This window comes from Medicago truncatula, chromosome 2 (assembly GCF_003473485.1).
Source record: "Medicago truncatula cultivar Jemalong A17 chromosome 2, MtrunA17r5.0-ANR, whole genome shotgun sequence".
Lineage (NCBI taxonomy): Eukaryota > Viridiplantae > Streptophyta > Magnoliopsida > Fabales > Fabaceae > Medicago > Medicago truncatula.
This window is the reverse complement of record NC_053043.1, coordinates 8,036,849-8,061,249: the sequence shown is the minus strand read 5'-3', so window position 1 is coordinate 8,061,249 and position 24,401 is coordinate 8,036,849. Positions and strand designations below refer to the sequence as shown.

The window sequence follows — 24,401 nt, the reverse complement described above, 5'->3', positions numbered from 1 at the left end:
CATGCCTTGGATTCTTTGAATATTTGAAATTCATAATCTAGTTTAGCAAAATTGCTTGAAGCGAAAAAAAAAAACAGAAAATGATATAAAATCATTGCAATGATATAATTTGTCACTAGAACTATGTTAATCACAATATAAGAGGATTAACATGTTAGTAGTGACAAACATGATTCTAGTGACAAACTTTTTAAATGATGAATTTAACTTTTTTTTTTATATTAGTTGTTGCAACATTCTCTTATAAAAAGTTAAAATCATCATTTTGTAAATACAAAATTTTTATTTTCGATCTCTTAACTAATGCTCGAATGACACTATTTTACATTTCCCAAAAGAAATACTTATTTGACACAATTTTTTTTAATCACAAATGTTAATAAATTACTCTGTCATAGTAAGCTTTTTGTTCTAGGCGGAGGTTAAATTGAACACACAACTTCCTTATCTCTATTTTTTATGGTGAAGTTTAGCATGGGAAAGGCTAATTTTTTCCACCATGGGAAAGTTAGTTTTTAACCATTAGATCAAACCAAGAACACATCCTTACCATACTCCCTCATCGCTAGATTTTATAATTTTATTATTTTAAAACCATTTTTTAAAAACAAAAAATATATTTTGAAATTAAAATAAACATATAAAAATAAAAAATAAATTTAAAAATATGGAAATTAATTTTCCAAAATTTTAAAAAATATAAATAAACTTTTTGAAATAAACTTGTTTTCAAAATATTTAATTATGATTTTCGAAGATTTAATTTTTGTAATTTTCAAAATTATTTATATTTTTTAAAATTTTGGAAAATTAATTTCCAAAATTAAGTTTATTTTTTATTTTTAAATGTTTATTTTAATTTCGAAATATATTTTTTGTTTTTAAAAAATGGTTTTAAAATAATAAAATTACAAAATCTAGTGATGAGGGAGTATGGTAAGGATGTGTTCTTGGTTTGATCTAATGGTTAAAAACTAACTTTCCCATGATGGGAAAAATTAGCCTTTCCCATACTAAACTTCACCATTTTTTATACTATTTTTGTCATTTATTTCGCAAACTTTTGACTTCAACACTGTACTATATATTATAATTTTCTCTCTCTTTATTTTACTTATTTTATGCAGAGTTTAGGATTTTGTTGTCATGAAATAGGAGGTTCGGCTCTCTTTTTAAAATAGGCACCTAGTAAAATAAAACATAATTTTTTTGTGTAGTTAAATTTCATTAAAAAAAATCAGAATCAGAAGAACTTCTAAACATGAAAGGAATTAAAAAAAATAAGTGAAAGATGTGAAATTTATCTAACGGTGTCGTTTGGATTTGTCACTCCTCTATTGTGGAAAAGGGTAAAACGAATGGTTTATGCGAAGAAAAAAAAAGATTGTTGTGATTCTTTCAATGAAATAGCTTTCCAAATTGGCTGATTAAGTGATTATACAAATTAGGGGTGGTTTGATAGGATCCGGTTTATGTACAAAAAGGAGAACTAGAGTCTAGAAAAAACTCAAATGTGTACTAAAGAAAGAAAAGGATATAACATATATATTTTTTATTTAAATAGGGGGTGGGTATTAAATTTAATTTTTCGTTAGAGGCTGTAGCATTTGGAGGCCCGGTCAGATTGAGCACCTTGCACACCCTCAAAGCCGGACCTGATAATAACAGCTCTCCAATGTAAAAGAGAGTAAAGAGTGAATAATTTGATATATTATGGTGAAGAGTACAACCCACCCAACAAACTAAAGTCAAAGTCTTTATCTTTTCTTACAAAGAACAAGGTGAAGAGTATTGATCCAAAATTGAGTGTGTCGGAGTCCGATTTGAATTTCAGTAAGTTACTCCCTTCGTCTTTAAATATAAGTAAAATTAATTTTTTAGGTCATTCATTTAATGATGTATGTGGTTCATAATATGGACTACATACATTATTAAATGAATGAATCTAAAAAGTCAATTTTGCTTATATTAAAATGATATGTTTGGTAAACAAGTTTCTCTCTTTAATCTATAATTTTAGGAAAATGCTAACAAATGTTTCTCTAAAGTGAGGTTACTGATTAAGGAATCTAATATAGTAGTATTTATATTGGACGTTGTTCGCTCAACTCTTCAAAAGCAAAAAAAAAATGATATTTTTAACTTTTTTTTCAACTTAAAATTTCATTTTTTTAGTTTCCTTAATCACTATCTCTAAGGTACCGGTTAATATGACTTTTTTTTTAAAATGTTGTATCCCAAGAAGCATCTAAGGTATTTGGTATAACATTAGCCTATCTCATTAGCTTCGTGAAACATTTTAGACAACAATAAGAGAATCAAGCACCACAGAAGTAGAGATGTACCTCAACTTTGTAAACCAATTTGACCTAATTAACAAGTGCTCAACAGTATTGTAAATAGTGAATTATGGTAAGAAACATCACACTATCTATCTCAATTGAATCAATTTCACTCAAAATAAACACAGCAGAGTTAATTCTAAGATATGTAAACAAACAATTTTATCTTCGTTTAAGTCTATGTTTGCACAGGATTAATCTTTAGTTTTTTTTATCTTTTCAAATCGATCTTTCATAGGGAACAAGTAAACCTTTAATAATTTTTGTAAAATTTGATTCAATTTTTCATCCGTTTAACTAAAAGTATTCATAACATCAATAAATCATGATTACTTCTATACATTTTTTCTTAATGTTTTCCAATTCATTCATCAACAAAATAATACACATAAACGCTAGTTTTGTGAACGGTTACCAACTTGACAAAACATGTACATAAACATAATCGTTCTTCAACCAGGTTTGATAAAAAGAAGAACCAACTTGACAAAACATCCACATAAGCGATTTTTAAGAGCTTGATGGAAAGAAAATTGTTGGTGCATATTATTTTATGACTTAAAAGGAGCTATGCGCTTTTTTATTAAGATAAAGGATCAATTCAATTTGAATCTAGTAATTTCATACAAACGTCAAAAATAGAATAGGTTCGTTAATTAAGAAAAGCAGTGATTTATTCCGCATCCTAAAACACTTCAAATTTTGATTAGGTCTACTGTTAATTTAACACAGGCTAGCTGAGATCAGCTAACATCAACACAATAGATAGCCAATGTCATCAAAAATCTAAACAACAAAAAGTAATCAGCAAGCAAATTTAAAGGAATACAAGAGCCTTTGGTAAAACTCCAATGTTACTAGCAATCAAATGGGAAGAGGGGGAAAAAGGATAAGAATCCTTATTCCAAAAAGGGAAAAGCAACTCCATCAAAACAGTACTGTCACAAAAGGTCACAAACAGTACAGTCACAAAAGGTCACAAACATGTAGCAGCAATTTCTTAGCTATATCCCATTTGCTGTTGTTGCTGCTGTGGGTGTTGGTAACCAGGATACCCCGGATAACTTCCATACACATTGGGATCCTGTCCAGCAGGAGGAGCAGCATAACCATAATTCTCATAACCACCCTGGGCATAGCCGTAATATCCACCAGCAGCAGGGTAACCACCCTGGGTTGGATCTTGCTGAGTCTGAGAACAAAAGCATGGACATAAATAAGAATTGGAATAAGATTTGATGCCAAACCAGCCCAGAATTACAAGGCTCGGTAAAATTGGAATAAGATTTTGTTGCCAAACCAGCCCAGAATTACAAGGCTCGGTAAGTATGTTACCTGTTTGTTTGAAGGAGTGCGTCCCCATGAAAGGCGAACATTTTGTCCACCCAATAAAGTTCCATTCAAAACACGTATTGCCTCTTCTGCACAGCTCCTGGTGCAAGAAAAAATGAAGGCACAATCTTAGTACAGCAAAGACTAGAAAAAGATTTAGCACATATTAGAAAAACAAATATAGAAGTAATATTACCTGTCCGAAAATTGGACAAACCCACATCGCTTGCCTGATGGAATCTTCACATGTACTAGTTCACCATATTGGGTGAAAACTTGCCTCAGATGATCGTCGGTGACATTTGGATCCAAGTTGCCAACAAAAATCTGCAATGAAAAGATAAGTCACAAACAAGTAGCAAACAAAGCACAGTTTCAACATATTAAAAGAAGTACGCACAGTTGTGTTATTGGGATCATTCTCGCTTTGTCCGCCACTAGGGTTATACGAAGCTGCATTTCAAAATGAAAGTGAAGTAAAAAGATGAATTATGTGAATAGAAAATGAATTCAAAAACAAAGCCAAAAGCAAGACAACATATATCAAATATTTATTTAATAACCAGAGGTGCAACTATTTATTTAATAACCAGAGGTGCAACTATTTATTTAATTCTTTGATAAAGTACAACAAATAAAAGTACAACAAGTCAACAAATCTCTTGGTTGGTATTCACAGCAAGCAAATATTTAGGGAGCTAACTCAGAAGCAACATAATGGGCAGTGACTTACATTTTCATGCACCGGAAACCATCAAATAAAAAATAAAAACACTACTTAACAACTGAGATCAAGTTATACATGCATAACAATGACATAGTAAGTTTAGCAAATATAAATTAAATCAGTAATAAAATTCACAAAGCATCCATACAAATCAAATTGAATACATAGTTGTCGGTTAAGTTGTCACAATTTTGCACTGTTACGACCGCCCGGGTAGGACAATAGAAGGGGTGATATGCAGAAGACAGGTATAAATTACCCACAAATTTATCACATTAAAGTCACAGTTAGAAAATAACAAAGTGGGGCTCCACGCTGTCAATCATGGGTCAACTCCAGAAAATCAAATTAGTCACTTCTAGTTTCAGACTTCAGAGGATGACCTCTTTCATTGTTCTAAAACAGGGGCTCCATGCAGCAAATCAGTTAGTTACTGACTCGCATATAACCTTAGTTGGATATACCTTTACTCTGCTATCAATTTAATTTGAGACATGTACCTAACATTGTATTGGGAGGTATCTGATTGAGTTGAACAGTTAGTCCTTTAGTTAAAAATTATTGGATTATTGTATCATTCGTATGATAGATGGCAGAAATTTTTCTTTGCACAAATGAATGTTACAAATTGATTCTTGATTCCCAGTTTGAAAACCATGGTAGTCATATAAAATAAATCAATGAATATTCGTCATAAATCAAAGTTGTCAGTCTATCTATCTCTTCCCCCACCTTTATCTAAAACCCTATGACTTCAACATGACTGACTAATCTAAAAGGGAAAAAATGAGCAATTGATGGAATGCATACACGATGAATTCAAACAGCTTATGGTATAATGCATAGGCAAAACCTTAACACGAATAAAAACAATTAAAACCTTTACACACAGATAAAAACCATGAAATTGATCATCTCTATCATCTAACATTTTCAGACTTAAAGGAGGAACAAATAAGAATAAGAGGATAAAATATATGAGAAGAATAAGAGGATAAAATTGATCATCTCAATATTTTTTTTCTTATGGACGGGTGAATGTAAACTGAAATAAATAAACATTCAATTGAAGAACAGAAGATTTAGCTAAATGTAAATAAGATCTGCTTTGGCACAAGGGAAAGCTACTAAAGAAATTAAAGATGTAGCCTGTAGTTCTTAAGAAAAACTAATCGGAGTAAATTAAAGGAGCAAAGGCTAATGAATGATGGACTGAAAAATAAGTAAGCAGAGAAATTGCGAACTTAATTAGAGTAAAAACTAAACCAAAAGGCGAAATGAAAAGAACTTGAAAATGTAGGCGGAAAAGAAAATGCCGCAAAATATAACGGGCAAACATAAACATATAACTGACCTAAGCAAGGACATGCACTAAAATGGTAACCATTTCAGCTGAAATCAGTTCCAGGCTCCGAGATGACAGAGCCTCTTGACACCCTGCTTTGAGACAACAGGAGTTCTATAAGATTTTATTACTACATATGCAATAATTTATTTAGCCCAATTTTTGTTAAAGGAAAATTGCAGGAAGAAACGACTGTGGACGGCAAATCTTCACGAGCGTAACCGAAAAGAATCATAACTTAAACAGCAGCAGTCAGCATACACTACAAAAGGTAATTTGGTACACATGGCCTTGAATTCAACTAACCAACATCACACATATTAATAAGACAACTAAAGAAAGACAACAATTTACCATTATGCAGCAGAACAAACATTCACAAACAGCAAAAGAAAACAGCAGATATATAAGAGACAGACCTTTCGGCTGAGTGGTGGCAGCAGGGTTTTTATTAGTGGCTGGACCAATCCTCATGGGTCTTGTTGAACAAAGAACCCCTTGCATCTCAGTCATAGCCCTCATCTGTTCACCCTCATCAGCAAATCTCACAAAACCATAACCCTTAGACCTACCGGTAAGCCTATCAATCACAACTTTTGCCCCCTTCACAGAGTTATAACGAGCCCTAAAAGTCTCCTGAAGAAGGTAATCAGTAACATCCGCAGCCAAATCACCAACAAAAATGGTATGGTCAGGACCATCGTCCTGTCTCGACGACCTTTCCCCAGCACTGAAAGTTGCCCAGTTCAATCTGTAGTTCTGACCACCATTCGGCATAATAGTTCCGTTGTATGTCTGAAGCACTCTCTCAGCAGTGGCACGAGTATTAAACTCAATAAAACCATAACCTTCTGATTGACTAGTTTGCTTATTCCTAATCACTTTCACAGATGTCAACTGCAACACAATCACAAAACCCAAATTTCACTACTACAAAACCAAAATTACAAAACCCAAATTTTACTAACAGAATAAAACACCTACAGACCAATATTTCAACAGAATAAAACAACTACAGCATAAGTTTAGTTCTCCGATATAGTTTCAAAAACAGCTTATAGCATATAAAAAAACAATTTAGCATTAGTTTACATTTTTCTATAAAAATAGCACATAGCTTATATGATAAGAATGTGCGCTATAAGCTGTTTATCCAAAAGGCCTTATCGGTACACAGAATAAAACCCCTGATTTCACTAACAAAATAAGATAACTACAACCCAAAATTACAAAACCTAATTACACAGACAGACTAAAACAACTACAAACCAAAATTAAAAACCCTAATTTCACAAACAGGATAAAACAACTACAAACCAAAATTAAAAATCCTAATTTCACAAACAGGATAAAACAACTACAAAACAAAATTAAAAACCCTAATTTCACAAAAAGGATAAAACAACTACAAACCAAAATTAAAAATCCTAATTTCACAAACAGGATAAAACAACTACAAAACAAAATTAAAAACCCTAATTTCACAAACAGGATAAAACAACTACAAACCAAAATTAAAAAACCCTAATTTCACTAAGAGAATAAAACAGCCTTAACTCTAACACTTACACCAATAATCAATCAATAAAAAGTTGATTTTGATTTATAATTCAAATATCCACACAAAACAACACCCTAATTATACAATTAAGAGAAAGATTGAAAGAGTGAAAGAAAGATTATACCTCGCCTGTGTTACCAAAGCAGGTATAGAGATAATTCTCATCCATCCAGTACTGCAAATCACCGATCCAGAGAGTACGGACCTCATCAGCGCTGGCGGGCTGCTGAGGTGGCTGAGCGGATTGGGCCGCCCACATAGCCGGCGGTTGTTGTGGTTGCATCATGACGTACGGCTGCTGTGGTGGTGGCTGTTGGTATTGTTGCGGTGGCTGTTGGCCCATGGTGGGAGGAGCCATGCCGTGTCCTGGTTGCATCATCTCTCTCGGTGAATCTGAAATTTCTAGAGAGAGAAAGAGAGAGCAATTGTGCGAAGAGAGAGAAAGAAAATTGTGTCTTGGTTTATATTTAAAGAAGAATTTTCAGAACCCTAATTCGATGATGATGGTAAGGTTGATATTTTTTGGATTTTTGGATATAATAATTTTTATTTTTAATTTTGAATTAATTAATTGGTTGATTTTATCTATTTGTGATTCGTTGGAATGCTATGATTGGTTAATGATAAAACAACCGTGTTTTGTGGACACGTGTAAAAGCTTATGCTCTCTTGCTTTGCTTGTGCAAAAGAATCACGGTTGATTTGATTGATGCCCATTTTCAAACCTTAATTTGTCTACAGAAAAAAAAATCCCCTAATTTTTCCAATTTTGCCCTTGAGAGGGGCAATTTTCGACATTTCCTAGTTATTGGATTTTATTTCTTGACACATAATCTGTTTTTCTTCTATGTATATGGATTTTATCTGTTGACACATCATCTGTTATTCTTCTATATATATGGAGTGGTATGAGATTACTTCCCACTATATAAGCTTCCTCCGGTTCCATTCAACAGCGCCATTCTTAGCATCCTGTCTGGTTCGGTTCTTTATTGTTTTTGTTTAAAAGGTTGGTGTTGATTTTCGTTTGCATATCCCTTAACTGTGTTGAGTTTGTGTTACTTCTTCTCCTCCTCTTTGTTTTAGTGATGTGTTCCTCTTTGTTTTAGTCATGTGTTTTGATTTAATGGCCTAAACGATTATTAGATTGTGATTGGTATTTGTGTTTTGTTTGTTTTGGGCTATTTTCTCCAATGTTACATTCTGGTATTTGCCAAGGTGCAGAAATTGAAAATTTTGGTGGTTTTTTTTTATGCATGTATGTTGGTTTTTTTCTTTGGTGTTTGTTTTATAGGAAATTATATGTTTAGTTTGATTATTTGTAAGAATAAGTGTTTAATCCAAACATGACCTAAATGCTTAATCAATAAATGTTCTGTAATTACAGGTCATTACAATTTATACAGTACAATTTATGGAGTTGTGGCAATTTCTGCATTAAGGATTAGTCTTTGTGTTAGTAATCATTGTCTTCATGTGCAGGATAAGGAATAACTTATGCTAAAGACATAAGACCAGACGATAAGCAAGAACTTGATGAGGCTTTACAAAGAGAGGTACATGCTTGATTCCTTATTGAATATATGATGCAATTTCACCTATTTGACATTCAGATGACTCTCTGAGTTGATTGATATATAAATATTAATTTTCAAAATCACTTTTTTTCTTTGTTTATTTTGTTTCTCAATTTCGAAATTATCGAACATTGACTCGTTAAGTTTTCATCATATCTATTTCTACAATTTGCAGATGAGGGAAGAAGACGAGGAAATTGAAGCTGATGGTGCCAATTACCAGCTTGAAATGATGAGGTGCTTTTGAGAGGTCAATGTGGACAATAATACAGTTGGATGGTACGTTTGATTTAAGTAACACTTTACATATGTATGAGTCTTTCTAATTTCAGTGGTTTGATAAACACAATTTGATTTGGTTCAAATTTCAATGTGTTATTTGTAATCACTTATCTAACATATGGATAATTCTCTGAATCTAGGTACAAGTCTACATTGCTTGGCTCCTATCAAACTGTGGAGCTGATTGAAACCTTTATGAATTACCAGGTAATAGTTCTTGATTTATCTCCTCAACTTTCACGAACAGAGTAGGACTATGCTATGTTGATTTGGAGATCACAATGAGCTGTAGTGATCAACTTTTATTCACCTAAGTGATCAAGTTTGAACCTGTTGAAAGTCCTGTTAATGCTTCCTTTGAATCTTCCCTCACTTTCAATACAACTCTTTATTTTCAATTCTTGCAAGCAATATAAATTTTTTTCTAACTTGAATAAAAAGAGAATGTTCAGTAACATATTGTTCAAATATATTGGAGTGTTTCAAGTTTAGCATATATGTTGCATTGATGCATTTTTTATTATTTAGGTGCATATATTATTTGAACCCTATTTATAGTAGGGTATAAATAGTTTTACCAAGTGGTTTCTTCAGTATGAATTGTACTTCATTGCAAATTATGCAGATTCATACAAACATCACTGTGATGTGCATGTGTAAATTGATCTATTCAATCATCAATCAAGTTTTAGCCTCGTGTTTCATTCTCCATTGCCCCCATAAGTTTCATTTGGAGTATGGCTGATTAGGAAGTTTAAAAATGATACCTATCATTAGATCATACAGTTCTGTCTTATTAAATTTGAATTTAGAGACCGGTCAGATTTTGAAGTTGGTCTTAGTTGCTACTCAATCTTTTACAGGTCGCGTACAGATAGATCAATCAAATAAAGAAACTGATTTGCTCAAAAATAACAATGACTTGATTTATGCTTCAGTTGATAAAACTCCTGAAGGTACATAACCACCTGTAATTCCTTTTGGCTTGAAAGGCAGCGACATCAATGTCCAAAATTTACGCTTGCTAATTTTTCCTTCTACTTGTGAAGGTGTTTCTGAAGCTCTTCACCCAGCCACTGAAGCATTATTACATGACATTCCATTTGTTGGTAAAGATTCAGTTGTAGTCCAAGAAATTTCTTACAATGAGATCATTGCAAAGGGAAGTTTAGTGGTAAATGGTATTCAGTCAAAGCAGGAACAAGTAGAAAATCGACTTCATAACCAGGGTGCTGGGGATATTCCAAAATATGTGAATCTTGAACCGTCACTAGCAATGGACTGGCTTGAGATATCATGGGATGAGCTGCGGATCAAAGAAAGAACGCATTGGTGCTGGTAAATTTTCTGTTTCTCATACTTTGCAGTTTTGAAGGAGCATAAATGACGCGATGGCTCTAATTGTTGATGTTATTTTATTTATGCAGGATCATTTGGGACAGTGTACCGTGCTGAATGGCATGGATCAGTAAGTGTTATATCAAGCACTTTAGCAGGTGCATTGTACAAAGTGTTTTGTGCTTTGTAATCTTTGCTTGATTCTATTTGCAGCCAGTGGCATCTACAATAAACACATTAGCAGGTGCATTGTACAAAGTGTTTTGTGCATCTCCTGATCCAGCTAGCATTGAAATGCACCGAGCATGTTTTGATTATTTGAGCCTTGGAGGTGTTTGCTCAGACGGACCAATAGCTCTACTCTCCGGTTTGAATCCGCGTCCATTGAGCTTGGTTCTACATTTCTTCGCGGTGGCTGTATATTGGTTTTATCCCCTTTATGGTAACTCTGACGGTAGCGCTCGATTTTATAATTTTAGCTAATATGTAATCTTAATTTGCACATCATTGGTTCCTTCATTGGTTCCAATTAATTTAATCTTAATTATTACGCTTTTTTTTTTTGTTCTCATGAACAAAATATATGCCATTTTTATGAATCAAGACTTGGTACGACTTTGATAAATATTTCTAATGTTTGTGCAATGTTCCTTAATTTGCTCATTTTTCCTTTGAAATATTTTTTTTTACAATATACGTTATTCAACCCGTTTCGCACGGGTTTGTAACTGGTTTCTCTTTAAAAAAAATCAATATTTTATTCTCACGAATTTATATGTTAACTTTTTGATATTGTATGTTAATCTTTAGGCTAAAATATGCATTTCATCTCAGCAAATATAGGTCATTTGAAATTTCATCTATGAACTTACTAATCCTCCCAAACCTTCACTGCAAATATTAAGGCTTAATACATCCCCGATCCCTTAACTTATTTTATTTTCTCAGTTTAATTCCTTAACTATTAAGTGTGTCAATTTGGTCCTATAAGTCTTCTACCGTTTACTGTTTTAGTCCTTTTCGTCAATTTTTAACATCAAATGTCTAAGGTGAACCATGTTTAAAGGTGGTCCACCATAGATCTTATTAAATTTTTAAATTTCATCCTTTTGATTTTTTCTTTAAAAGAGGTTTGTTGGATGATGTAGGGTCTATTGTAAACCACCAACACCTAATATTTTTCTCACCTTTCTTTATCATCTTCTCCCATCTTCTTCTTCATCTTCATCAACATAATCATTCCTAAAAAAAAATTACTACCACAACCATAATCTCAAAAAAAAAATTCTAAATAAATCAATAAAATTTTATTTTTTATTTCTTCAAACTTCCAAAATTAAAGCCCATGTATTTTAACTTAAATCAACACCACCACCGTCATCTAATTTCATCCATGAATATTGTCCTCCTTCATCATTTTTAATAATCAAAACACAAACTTAAACCATGTATAAAGAAAAGAAAAGAAAAACCATTGAAGCCAAAATCCCTATCTCTCGCCTTCCTTCTCTTTTTGCTTCGTTTCTTCCTTTGGAGTCTGAATCTGAATTTGAGGTGTTGTTGTGAATGAATCTGAGTATGAACATGATCTATTAGAGGGTCAAACATAAAAGGGTCAAACAGAAAAAAAAAACATTAAAATGGTGATTATGTTGAAGGATATGAAGGAGAGATGTATTTTCCTTTGGGGTATTGGCGTTTTGCTTCTGGAATTGTTAACGGGAAGGAAACCTTTCGATAGGTATGCTTCATTTGAATCTGAAACTGAGGTGTAGTTTCATTTGAATGATGATATTGCTTTCTTTCAATTTATTACAGTGCCATGCCAAGGAAAGAGCAAAATCTGGCGAAATGGGTTTCCCTTTTGATGGTTATCAATTAGTGATGGAAGAAGAAGAAGATAACGTAGAGAGAGTGACAAGAATTTTTTTTGAGTTTTGATTTCTAATTTCTCCTACCTTACAAGAATACAACTTTGGGTTATTATTGTTATTGATGAATATGGAAGATAAGAAAGTGATTGATGAAGATTATGATGCTGAGGTTGTTGTTGAAATTGAGATCTAGGTGATTATGGTTATGAAAAGGTTGATGTTGTTGCTAATTGTGATGAAGAATTTTTTTGGGTTTTATATGAACAATGTTGAAGATGATTAAGATCAAGATGAAGAACAGGAAATGATAAGAAGAGAAGGGAAAAAAAATTAGATATGTGTGGTTCACTGTAATATACTATGGACCTTCAATCTAACGGTTATAATCATATTAAAAATATTATCCATCAAAAAACTAATTGTGAGGACCAAAGTAGATAACAGCAAAAGACTTGTGAGACCAAATTGACACACTTTATAGTTAAGGGATCAAACTGAGAAAATAAAATAAGTTAAAGGATCGGGAGATGTATTAAGCCAAATATTAATCATTTGAGTTTTGGTCCTAAACACATTTAATTACCGACGTGGCACATGATTAGTGAGGTGGTGATGATGTGGCAGAATTTGATTGGGAAAGGACATGTATGAGTCAACAAGTGACACATGAAATGACCATTTTGCCCTTAATGAAACTAGATGCAGGCAGAATGACTATTATACCCCTTCCTTATTCCTTCTCTTCCACCACCACCAGCACCATTGAACTCTTCCATCACCACCACCCACATCCATCACCACCAAATTTGAACCACCAACTTGCGACACAGTGTTCGGCGCCACCGTCGAATTCAAATCCATTGCTAAAACCTTAAATCATGGAATCTCTTGTTCATAATTTCTCATTCTTTCAATCTCCAACAATTTATTCAAGAATCTTTTGTTGATTCAAAATCGACAACCCAGAAAAACAACAAGGAAATAACAAACGAGATGAAAAAAAACACATTGAAGATTTGATTCGTTTAGTTCACAACCTTTGCGACGAGAAAGTCGTCGTTGTTAAATTTTTCCACCGCCACAGAGCAAAACAAAGGGGAACCATGGTGTAGATTCATCACCATGTCATTCTCCTCATCGCTTCTCTTATGCTCTACCAACATAGCTAAGATGCAAATTTTCGTATTCAAATTGAAATATGGGTTTGATGAAATCGGAGATGGGTTTTGAGTATTCTGAAATCGAATGTGAATTTTTCTCAGGTCTGCAACTTCATGGAGCAGCCATGGAGATTTCAGAGTTATAAAACCCTCAATTGGAGAAGAAGATAGGTTGAAGAAGATATGGGTTGTGGTTCTAATGAGAAGAAGAGAGATATGGTATCTGGGTTTCTGACTGTTAAAAAAATCCCTCCATTCCTCAATTCGTTGCATTCCTTTCCCATCTGCTTCCTGCATAATCCCAACAGGGTTAAAACAACCTGTTTTTGAAGAGAGAAGACGACATGGATGGGGAAGATAGAAGACATGGTTAAAAACGTAATTTCTCACATGTTTTGGTTCAATAAGGGTAAAGCGGTAATTTCCTGTGGAAAAATCAGAGTAGCAATGTCATCTTCCAGTCATAATGTGCCACGTCATCACCACCTCACTAATCATGTGCCACGTCGGTAATTAAATGTGTTTAGGACCAAAACTCAAGTGATTAATATTTGCAGGGAAGGTTTGGGAGGATTAGTAAGTTCGGGGATGAAATTTCAAATGACCTATAGTTGCAGGGAGAAAATGCATTTTTAGCCTAATCTTTATGTATTTTTCCTATGAATATTGTTGTTCATGCTTCTACGTTCGTTAAAAAACATCAGTATTTTACAACAATGTTGATAGTTAACTATTTATCGGTAGTTAACTGTCGATGAGTTATTTTCGTAAAATACTGAAGTTTTTTAGCAAACATTGAAGTGTGAACAACGATATTCTTTTGTTATTCATATAAATGGATAAAATAAATATTGTGTTACAGTTAACTTGATTTTTAAAGATTAGAATGTCGTTTTTGTACAGGTGTTTAGATTGTTAATATTTTCTGTACATATAATCACTTATGAGCTCAATACTTGTTTTTGTAATCCAGTTTTGAAAGATTTTTCTAGGGTTTTCCCCTAACAAACAAACACGAGCGACAATTCCTAAATTAAAAATTTATATTTAGTTATTATTTTGCGTTTCTCTTATTTAAATTAGTAAAGTCACATCCCATTAAAATGCGCTGTCACATCATAAAATGTTCAACATCAACACAAAATACAAATGATGATGTATGGATTCAATTTTAAAAACTAATAAATGATATATCAAAATTGTTGATTTAGAAATATCAATACCAAAATCTTGAAATTTTGAAAACAAGGGAACTAAAATTGCGATAATTTTTTGTCTTTCATTTCTATATTTTTTGTGCATGTTTATTTTCAATGTAATATTAATATGTCAATTTATTAATATTTACGAAAGATGGAAATTGAACTTAGATCACCATAACCTTTCTGCTCTACATAAGTCATATGTGATGCGCACGTTAACATTACTCCTTAAAATCTTTTTTTTTTTTTTTACAAAAACGTTACTCTTTAAAATCAACTACGTTATTAAATTAGCATCTAAATTATCACTCTCTATGAGTTTAGTATTTAAATTACATGAAATTCATCAATTTATTATTTTTTTTATTAATTTTTTTTTATGTTAAATTTTATTTTTGACTATAAAATTTTGTTTTTATAAAATCAAGGCTTAATTGCACTTTTTCCTCTATAGTTTGCTAATTGTGCGATTTTGCACCCCATAGTTTTAAACGAGCGATTTCGCCGCCTATAGTTTTTCCCCTTTCTGATTTTATGGTCCCCATGATATTTAGTGTTGGTTTTTATCAATTAATGTGTGCCACGTGTGTAATTCTATTTTTTAAAAAATAAAAAAAAGGTATTTTTCAGATTTTGAGAGAAGGGGCACATGATTTTTCAGATTTTAAGAAGAAATGTCACGTGTCTCCTTCTCTCAAAATATGAAAAATACCATTTTTCTTAATTTTTTTTAAGAAATAGAATTACACACGTGACACACATTAATTGATAAAAAAACAGACATATCAGCACTAAATGTCATAGGGATCATAAAATCAGAAAGAGGGAAAACTATAGGGGGCAAAATCGCTCGTTTAAAACTATGGGGTGCAAAATCGCACAATTGTCAAACTATAAGGGAAAAGTGCAATAAAGCCTAAAATCAATTTAATTCTTAAAATTTTATAAGATTTTGTTAGATTAATAAAAAAACAAAGGATAGTTTATTGTTTAAAAAGAAAGGATAGTTTATTTCATCTAAATAAAGGATACAATTTTCTGTTATCAATGGATGATTTGTTGTTGATTTCAAAAGATCACTTTTTGACAGCTGATTATATAGGCGGCACTGATTTCATAATGAAACTTCCGATTTCACCAAATCCAAAATGAGAACAGTCGCAGTCTATTAGACAGTCAAATCCAATTGCTCGTAAAAACGACATAAATCAGAATTGAATCTTTGAGGTGAATCAAACTATAATTCTCTTTTTTCTTTTCTTCATTCAACCTTTGTTTCTGATTTATGTTTGTAACACGAATTGAATATGCATTGAGTTCACTAGACCCATTTGATTTTCCTTTGATTAGTTATATCTAATGCATATTATGGTAATGGTTTTGTGTTATTAAGATTAGTTTCTGTGTAATTTCGAGTGTATGATAGATTAGAGTAATTTCAAGAATGGATTTGCATTTGAAGAGTTTGTTTGATAGATATCAGGAACAATTTGGGTGTGGACCTGGGCTTGGTCCTGGATCTGGTACATGTTTGATGAAAATTGATGGCATTGTTACCAATTTCATTAGATCTATATACAAAGCTTCTGCAGCTTTGTATAGAACCGAACCATGGAAAAGGCTGCGTCCGGGGCATTATTTCGGAATCCGGGTTGGAAAGGATTCTGATTGGTCTGCCAAGAAACAGCCTTTTCCGTGTGTTCAGTTTGTTGGAGGTGATGGAGGGGATATTGGTTTTTATATGTATAGATCGGAAAGTGATGCTAAGAAAATGACGGGTTCTAGAGAGACTGTTCGTGTTCCGAATGTTGAGGTTTTAAGGGTTACTTTTGAAGTGGAGTCTTTGATGTTTCCTTCGAATCGAAAAATGATTAAGTCATTGTCGCTTGAAGTATCGGGGAGTGATAGATTTCCTGTTATTGATGTTGCTCGGTGTACGGTTGCTGGTGATCTTAGGTTTAGAAATCCGACTCTTGATGAGCTTAGGTTTGTTTATGCTTTCATGAAGGCTATTTGTATGGTTCATCCTTTACTTCTGGTGGATAGGGATGGTGGTTCAAAGTATTCGACAATGGTGTGTTTTGAACCTTTTATAGAGACTGTTGATGTTCAGTGGCCACCAGAAGTAACTAAGGGAGGTTATGACCTTGTTGCTGTTACTGTCTCACATCCACCTGGTCAGGCATATGATGAAAAATCTAGTAGTGTGAGTGCTGGTTCAACGCCGACTAAATATGTAGAACCGCCCAGGGAGGACACTTTCAGCGACGCAATTGGATACTCAAGTACTGGTTTGAGACAGTGTGCAATGTGTGAGAGAGAAGTGTTTGGAGAACAGTCAATTTGTTGCGGCAGATGTAGAGCGGTTGTTTATTGCAGTTCAATCTGCCAGAAACAAAACTGGAATGACACACACAGAAGCTTGTGTGGACTTTACAAGGCCATGATGGAAAGGGAAGAAGAATTAGCCATAAATATTTTCTTGTTCCCATGTTCTGCGGACCAACCTTGCAAGTGGCTTGAATCGTTAGATATTCACCAAAAGGGTATGTGGAGGAGAAAATGCAGTTGCTATTCTCACTGCCCTTTTGGTCTCCTTCCTGTGAAAGGCGGGATCCATGAACAATGGGGTGAACTTGATGACATTGAGTATCCTCACGACTCTTCATTCAATAACCATTTTGTCTCAAGCCCATTACTTCTCTCAGGTTGGTCGGAGTACTACAATCTTCGCTCACTTCCGTTTTCAAGTCCTGTTGCCGACATACTCTCGCATCCATTGACTGTGTATCACATACTAACCACTCTTAATATAAGCTCAAAGAACCTTATACTGAAAGGGAAGGAAGTGATTATTCATTACCTTGGACCCGAAGGCGAGTTAGATTGGATGCCAGCATTTGCAGAAGTAGGTCATTTACTTAATGGATTGGGAAATGTACAAATAGTGATGGTGGGACCAGAAGTTCCAACAAATTTATCAGGTACAACTTCAGGAATAGGTAGCAGAGTAAGAGTGAATCTTGTGAGAGGTGTTTATCAGGTGGAAGCTTCATACCTACCTTCTCCACATGTTGTTATTGGTCTAAACTCTAGATTAGAAAATTATTCTAGTTGGAGTGGAGCTCTTGATTTGATTAAATCAATTGGTGTGCCTGCTTTCTTCACCGATCAATCTGAAGTTGCATGTGTGAATGCTAAACAAGTCCTTCGTAATGCTGGACTGCACGTCACACATCCGGTGACTCCGAATCCTTTTCGTTCGCCCGTGAAAAACCTCATGCCTTCTAGCAATCTTCCTTCGTACAGCAATGGTTTTGTTTTTGGAGTAAACACTTGAATGCAACTGTCATAAAAACTCTGAAAATGAGTGTCTATCTACTGTCACTGATATTCAAGCTTGTAGCAAACTTCACATTTTCTCACTTGTCATGTGATTAAATGAAACATGAATTGTACTAAACTATGAAAGTCCTTGTAAGCTGTGATGGATTATGAATTTTTCTTGTTTTAATATACATCTGAATTATGAACCCAACAGTTATTATTCAATTTTGTATCCTATGCCTCTAGTTTGAGTTTTGTGAGTTCTTTCATTTGTCCCTTGTCACACAGAAGTTTATGCTTCTCATTTTTCATTGAATCTCTTGCAACACCTTGAATGTTACAAATAGACATATGAGCAAGTTTATCCATATTTGCAACTATCAATTTAAATGAACTCAAGTTCAGTTTGAATCCTCAAGATACTAACAATTTCTATGTTGAGACAGTCCATAGATGAATATACTTTGACTTTAATTAACCCCCTCTAGTGGATGGTAGGACGAGAGTCCTTGGATTTGTTCCTCTTTTGCTGGATACTGAGTTTCTAAAGAAAAAATACAAGGTACGAAAATAATTGCTAAAGATCAGTGACAAACTTAGCATCAAAATATTTGGTTTTGCATCTCAGCATTTGAACTTTTTACAAGAAAACCTGTTTAATGCAAAGAATATACATTTAACACAGGATTTGTGTACATTATATGCTTTGGAAAGGAATTTTCAGAAGATTTATTTAAAAGATTCATAAAACTGGAAGAAGGTGATTTGTGAGTTACAACATAAACTAACCCAGCTTTGTAAATTGTTCATTTGAAGACATAGATATTTTTGTGTTAGTTTCTTATAAATATCTTCAATTTTTTAGTTTATAATCATCTGTAACTACAAATATCCTGGACTCATACACAGTACAGACATAAAAATATCAGGAAGTGAGGCAGCTTTGCTCCAAGATGGCGGTGAATCACGTGATGCAACTTTATTTTATCAAATTAAAATGTTCCGTTGTTGATAGATATGGACAATGTAAAGGTCAAGACTCCTTGATATTTTGAACCAGTGTCCCACGTTATTTTTCAAGATCAATGAATTAACATATGCATAAGAAAACCACTCGTAAGGTAACATCTCAAATAAACACAACTTGCCCACTTGGTCTTAAAGCCAACTACCTAACCCTTTGCTTCCACAAGCATCATCCAAATCAACCAAACATCCCAAATAGTATATTTAGCAATACTATAGAACAACTTTGAAGTCTGAATTCATTCACATAACAAAAGAATGGAGTTCCCATCACCACCTCACTCTTTTCCATGGCAATATCTTGTTCCTTCAAACCTCCTCTTTCCTTATAATTTCACCCCACAAAACTATGTTCACTGGACAGAAACCCCTCAATCTCATTTATTTTCAGCTGCCATCCCAGGTAATTAAGCCTATTTTTCCTTGTCAAGATATAATATATATCATCCCCTCAATACTCCTCCGGACTTGAATATAAGTAAAAAAAATACATGTATATGGTTCACTTGTGGACCAGATATTTTCTTATATTTAGTCCAAAAAATACATGTACCTGGTCACAGGTTACCATATACATGAACTATATTTTGCTTATATTTAAGTCCAGAGGTGTATAAACAAAGATTCCATAGACATGGAAAAAAATATTTAGAAAATAGAGGTGTGTGAAATTGTTAGTTTTGCTTTTTATGGCAGGTGTTAGGAAAGAAGATTTAAGGGTAGAGGTTGAGGACTCAAAGTACCTTATGATTAGAACTGAAGTTGCAGTGAATGAAGAAGACTCAACAGAACCTGTGAGGAAGTTTGAGAGGAAGTTTAGGCTTCCTGGGAGGGTTGATATTGATGGCATTTCTGCTGAGTATGAAAATGGAGTTTTAACTGTTACTGTTCCAAGATTAATAAGAAGAGGTTTCCATATTGACCCTGCTGTTGTGCCTGAAAGATTGGAAGTTCTTGCTAGAGCTGCTTGAGTACATGGGAGGTTGTATCCACAAGTCCTAGCTCAACTGGCAAAATGCCGAAATTGTTAGGCCGGATGCTATGACCGGGGTTCGAACCCCGGTACCTCCACTTGTGTGTGTGAAAGTATAATGGATTTGCCATTTCATCTATCTACAAAAAAAAAAAAAAAAAAAAGTACATGGGAGGTTGTTTTAGAAGATGATTAATTACAAATGGTTTAATTGATTAGTTCTGGAGGAGAATTAATGAAAGAGACGTTTGTCGTTGTATGATTGTGAAGTGTGATATCAATCATGTCATTCTACTCTTTTTTTTTTATGTTCAAAAGAAATATCCAAAATTTGAACTCTTTGTATGAGGACATGTAAATTAAAGTTTACCAAATGATTGTTATTTATCTACCGTTATCTTTTGGTTCAAAAATTGTAAGGTTCACTTAGTTTGAAATCGTGACACGATTGACACGATTTTTAAGTTCGAATATGGGTGAACTACTGAAGGTCAAATCGTGATACGGATTTTTGATCAGGTTATAATATTGCAGTGTGTATTAGCTCCATTATAGTACTGTACTATGTATAAGCAATTTCTGAAATAACAACTATATTCCTTGAGGATGGTGGAGTCCAAAAGACCAAAACCATCACGGAGCAACTAACAGAGTTGAACAAAATCCTTGATAATTTGGAAAACATTGAGGATGAAGACAGGGTTTTACTCTTGTTGTGTGTGTTACCTAGATCTTGAGTCCTTCAAGGATATCATGTTTTATGGCAAGGAAAGCACTATCACGGAGGAAGTTCAAGCGGAGTAGAAAACCAAAGAGTTGACTAAGTTCAAAGATTTGATGGTTGATGATGTTGGTGAAGGCTTCAGTGTCTCAAGAGGTGGAGGTAAAGGATATCAGAAAAACTCAAAGGGTGATGACGAGCGAAGTACATGTGCTTAAATATGACTCTTGAAGTCATACTTATCGATCACAAAAAATATCACCGACTACATGCATAACACCGTTAATTCTTCATCAGTTAAATATGATTATTGAAACCATATTTATCAAATGATAATATATAATATATATATTTTACAAATACAAAGTGATTTTGTAAATTCTAACTCATATTGATTTTATGTCTATTGCGTATCAAATAACTATTTTTTTTTCCAGTAATTGCATAAAATTCTGTAACTTTCTATTGTTTTTGATTAATTATAAATTTCATTGTAGATCTTTTTTTTTAAACCATCGGTTACCATTTTAAACTTAGACAAGGAACAACATCAACATTCATTCTTTATTTAGTCTCTTATTCATTTCATGTACTTTTTATTTTCTTGTATTTGTGTAATCCGTAAAAATTAAAGATATTTATGCGAACATACAAATACAATTTTAAAATAAAACTTGGTACAACTGTAACTTTTTCTTTGAAGAAGCTAAATTGATCCACCGAAATGAACATCGACGGAAATCAATGGCACCAGTATAATCATTTACAAATGTTATTAAAAAACTAGTGTCCTTCTCAATTCAGTCAAAAGATAATTGGTAAAACCTATCAAGTGTTGATCAAATTAGAGGTCAAACTTAGATACGAGAATTTAATTTTGAAGTTAATCTAAAATTTAAAATTTTCTATTAATTTAGAAATTAAAAGTTAATATATTTTTTTTAAAATATTTTTTGTAGTCGGATGAAATAGCAAAGTCATTTAACTCTCACACATAAGTGAAGATGTCAGGGTTTGAACTTCGATCAAGGTGTTCAATCTAATAATTTTAACTTTTTTGTCAGTTGAGTTAGAACTTGTGGATAAAATGATAATATTTTTATTTAAAGAAAATATAAAAACACAATTAATATGTCATTAAGTTTAAATTGCATATTTGGTCAAAAAAAAGTTTAAATTGCCTATAATGCCAACAAAATAAATTACATAAAAAAAATTGAATATTAGATAAAACTACACATTAATTTTTATGAATTCCCATGTCTTAAATATCATACTTGAAGTCATGCATATGAGCATATCAATAACCAACTACTTACATAACACCATCAATAACCAACTACATAATACATATGTTAGAAATACAAGGTGATTTTGTAAATTCTTACAAAATCAAAAACAATTATTATAATTGACAATTTTTTCAACTTAGATAGTTAGGATTTATTAATTATATATTTCATGCAGATATTAATAGTTTATTTAATAAATTCTTATCTTTTTCAAGAACACCATCAATATAGAAAAAACTATTTAGGGATATAATTGAAATAGTAAAAAGTCAGTCCAAAATTTCTTCTCCTCTTTATATACAATGTAGAGAATATTGTTCCTAGTGTAGCATGGCAGTCTCATATTTGTAAATAAACTATTATGTGATTTAGTTTTTTAATCAAAAAATTTAAAGGAGAAAATATTAAATAAATTAGCGTAAATGAAGGGTAAAATAAGTAAGAAATAAGTTAGTCCAAACTCATGTATTCTCTTTATATATAGTATAGAAGTCTATATATATATATATATTATTGCAGCGGAGTGAGCATATTTTAATGTGATTTAATTTTTTTAATTAATATTTTTAAAGGATAATATAGTAAATAAAATACCTTAAATGTATGGTAAAATATGTAAATAAAAGTCAACCCAAACTCATATATTCTCTTTATATATAGTATAGATGTATCCCAAAAAAATTGTTCACATATAACATTTCTTTTAAGTAATATATATATATGTTTTAATAAAACAAAATGTTAGACAAAATTAAAATTATAACGACGCGGGGTTATTAATGTCATTTAATAAATAAGGCTCTTTCTTCACTTTCATTCCACTTTCTATTCACTTTCCTCTACTTTCTTTCCTTTTGACAAATTTTCCTTTCGCTTTCTTTCTCTTCACTCTCTTTTATAATCCAAACAAAGCAGTAATGGTCGAACTATTGTAGTTAACTTATTATATAACAACAAAGATTTATGATTTATTGTCAACCAAATGAACTAATGCTTGCAGCCTTGTGCTATTTTCCAGATCTGCTAATGTTATAGTGTGTCAATTTAAGCTTTGCAGATGTCATACTATCACATGAGTATACAAATTAGACTTTAATGTTTGTGATTGTTTGATTTGATTTATTAATTTAAAAGATGAGCAAACTTGATTAAAAATATGCATCTAATAAGTGGTTTGAGAATTGCTATTGTTTTCTTGAAGAATCGTTATTTGAAGTTAAAAAAATATGGAGAGGGACCAATGCCATGTGATTTTAAAATAGGAGGAACAATTTCGTGACTGAGTGAAATATGAGGATCAAATCCGTAATTAAGCCAAAAACAAAGAAAATTGTTGTTCTCACTTCAAAGTTTGCTATGAAACACCATAAAATTACGAATATAATCTCATCGACAGTTAACTGTCACTGATTACTTACATAAGTAGTTAACTACCGCTGGTTCAATCCTAGCGACAATTAACTACTGTTCTCCAATTCCAACTGCACTTAAGTGCCGTTCAGAATTTTATTTCAGAGTATCCTTCATTGTCGTAGCCATTAATTCATTTTCCTATCTAAAAGAGGGACCAATGCCATGTGATTTTAAAATAGGAGGAACAATTTCGTGAATGAGTGGAATATGGGGATCAAATCCGTAATTAAGCCAAAAACAAAGAAAACTGGTGTTCCCACTTCAAAGTTTGCTTTAAAATACCATGAAATTACGAATATAACCTCATCAGCAGTTAACTGTCGTCAGTTACTTACATAAGTAGTTAATTACCGTCAGTTCAATCAGAGCGGCAGTTAACTGTCGTTCTCCAATTTCATCTGCACTTAAGTGCCGTTCAGAATTTTATTTCAGAGTATCCTTCATTGTCGTAGACTTTAATCCATTTTCCTTTCTCGAACCACCATTAATTGTGCTTTCACCACCCATAAATGTTTCAGCCTGATTTTTTCAATCTCTCAACCGTACATTGTCTCTCTCAACAATATTCTCATATTTAATTTCCTCTTCCTTATTATTTGTTTCCTTAAATTCGACCACCAATCCTTCTTTTTTGTAGCATTTGTTTGTTTCTGTTTTGGTTTCGAAAGTAACCGTTTTCTCAATAAATATACGATCCTTCCTTTCCGTTTTTGCTGCTCCGTTAATTATGCCCCCATTGATTGTGATTGAGATTTACGATTTTGAGTTTTTCACTCCACCGTTAATGTGTTGATCCTCTGCCTTGTGTTAACTCGTACTGAGTGTTGACTTTTCTCTTTGAGCAACCACCAATTTGTGAGACATAAAAGATGTCAACGACATTTATTTAAGTGCAGTTGAAATTAAAGA

General features: G+C 32.8%; 4 protein-coding genes across 7 annotated transcripts; 3 read left to right on the top strand and 1 right to left on the bottom strand.

Annotated features, from left to right (window-relative positions):
• Positions 1-2,998: 2,998 nt before the first annotated feature.
• LOC25486138 (polyadenylate-binding protein RBP45) lies at positions 2,999-7,767 on the bottom strand. Of its 3 annotated transcripts, none has more exons than XM_013607349.3 (6): positions 7,432-7,762; positions 6,166-6,643; positions 4,075-4,127; positions 3,871-4,001; positions 3,678-3,774; positions 2,999-3,534 (listed from the first exon to the last, which is right to left on the bottom strand). In XM_013607349.3, exons 1-6 carry the CDS (start codon positions 7,684-7,686, stop codon positions 3,343-3,345), a joined length of 1,206 nt encoding a protein of 401 aa, XP_013462803.1. In that variant the 5' UTR covers positions 7,687-7,762; the 3' UTR covers positions 2,999-3,342. The 3 variants fall into 3 exon arrangements, 2 of the variants coding, with proteins under 2 accessions (XP_013462803.1, XP_024631585.1); XR_003009068.2 differs by lacking the exon at positions 2,999-3,534 and adding an exon at positions 5,756-5,838 and having other exon boundaries at positions 3,723-3,774; positions 7,432-7,767; XM_024775817.2 differs by lacking the exons at positions 2,999-3,534; positions 3,678-3,774 and having other exon boundaries at positions 3,867-4,001; positions 7,432-7,763.
• Positions 7,768-8,779: 1,012 nt separating this feature from the next.
• Positions 8,780-10,992, top strand: LOC25486137 (squalene monooxygenase SE1). 2 transcript variants are annotated; one of them, XR_003009069.2, is made up of 7 exons: positions 8,780-8,863; positions 9,060-9,163; positions 9,307-9,373; positions 10,030-10,122; positions 10,216-10,504; positions 10,594-10,634; positions 10,718-10,948. XR_003009069.2 is itself a non-coding variant. In XM_024775818.2 (3 exons), the coding sequence occupies exons 1-3, from the start codon at positions 10,468-10,470 to the stop codon at positions 10,985-10,987; spliced, it is 348 nt and encodes a 115-aa protein (XP_024631586.2). In that variant the 5' UTR covers positions 10,149-10,467; the 3' UTR covers positions 10,988-10,992. The 2 variants fall into 2 exon arrangements, 1 of the variants encoding a protein (XP_024631586.2); XM_024775818.2 differs by lacking the exons at positions 8,780-8,863; positions 9,060-9,163; positions 9,307-9,373; positions 10,030-10,122 and having other exon boundaries at positions 10,149-10,504; positions 10,718-10,992.
• A 4,763-nt stretch (positions 10,993-15,755) lies between these two features.
• On the top strand, positions 15,756-18,302 carry LOC25486135 (zinc finger MYND domain-containing protein 15). Its single transcript, XM_013607344.3, has one exon. The coding sequence runs from the start codon at positions 16,185-16,187 to the stop codon at positions 18,078-18,080; it is 1,896 nt and encodes a 631-aa protein (XP_013462798.1). The 5' UTR covers positions 15,756-16,184; the 3' UTR covers positions 18,081-18,302.
• Positions 18,303-18,983: 681 nt separating this feature from the next.
• LOC25486134 (15.4 kDa class V heat shock protein) lies at positions 18,984-20,457 on the top strand. Its single transcript, XM_013607343.3, has 2 exons — positions 18,984-19,496; positions 19,790-20,457. Exons 1-2 carry the CDS (start codon positions 19,352-19,354, stop codon positions 20,062-20,064), a joined length of 420 nt encoding a protein of 139 aa, XP_013462797.1. The 5' UTR covers positions 18,984-19,351; the 3' UTR covers positions 20,065-20,457.
• The last annotated feature ends 3,944 nt before the right edge of the window (positions 20,458-24,401 follow it).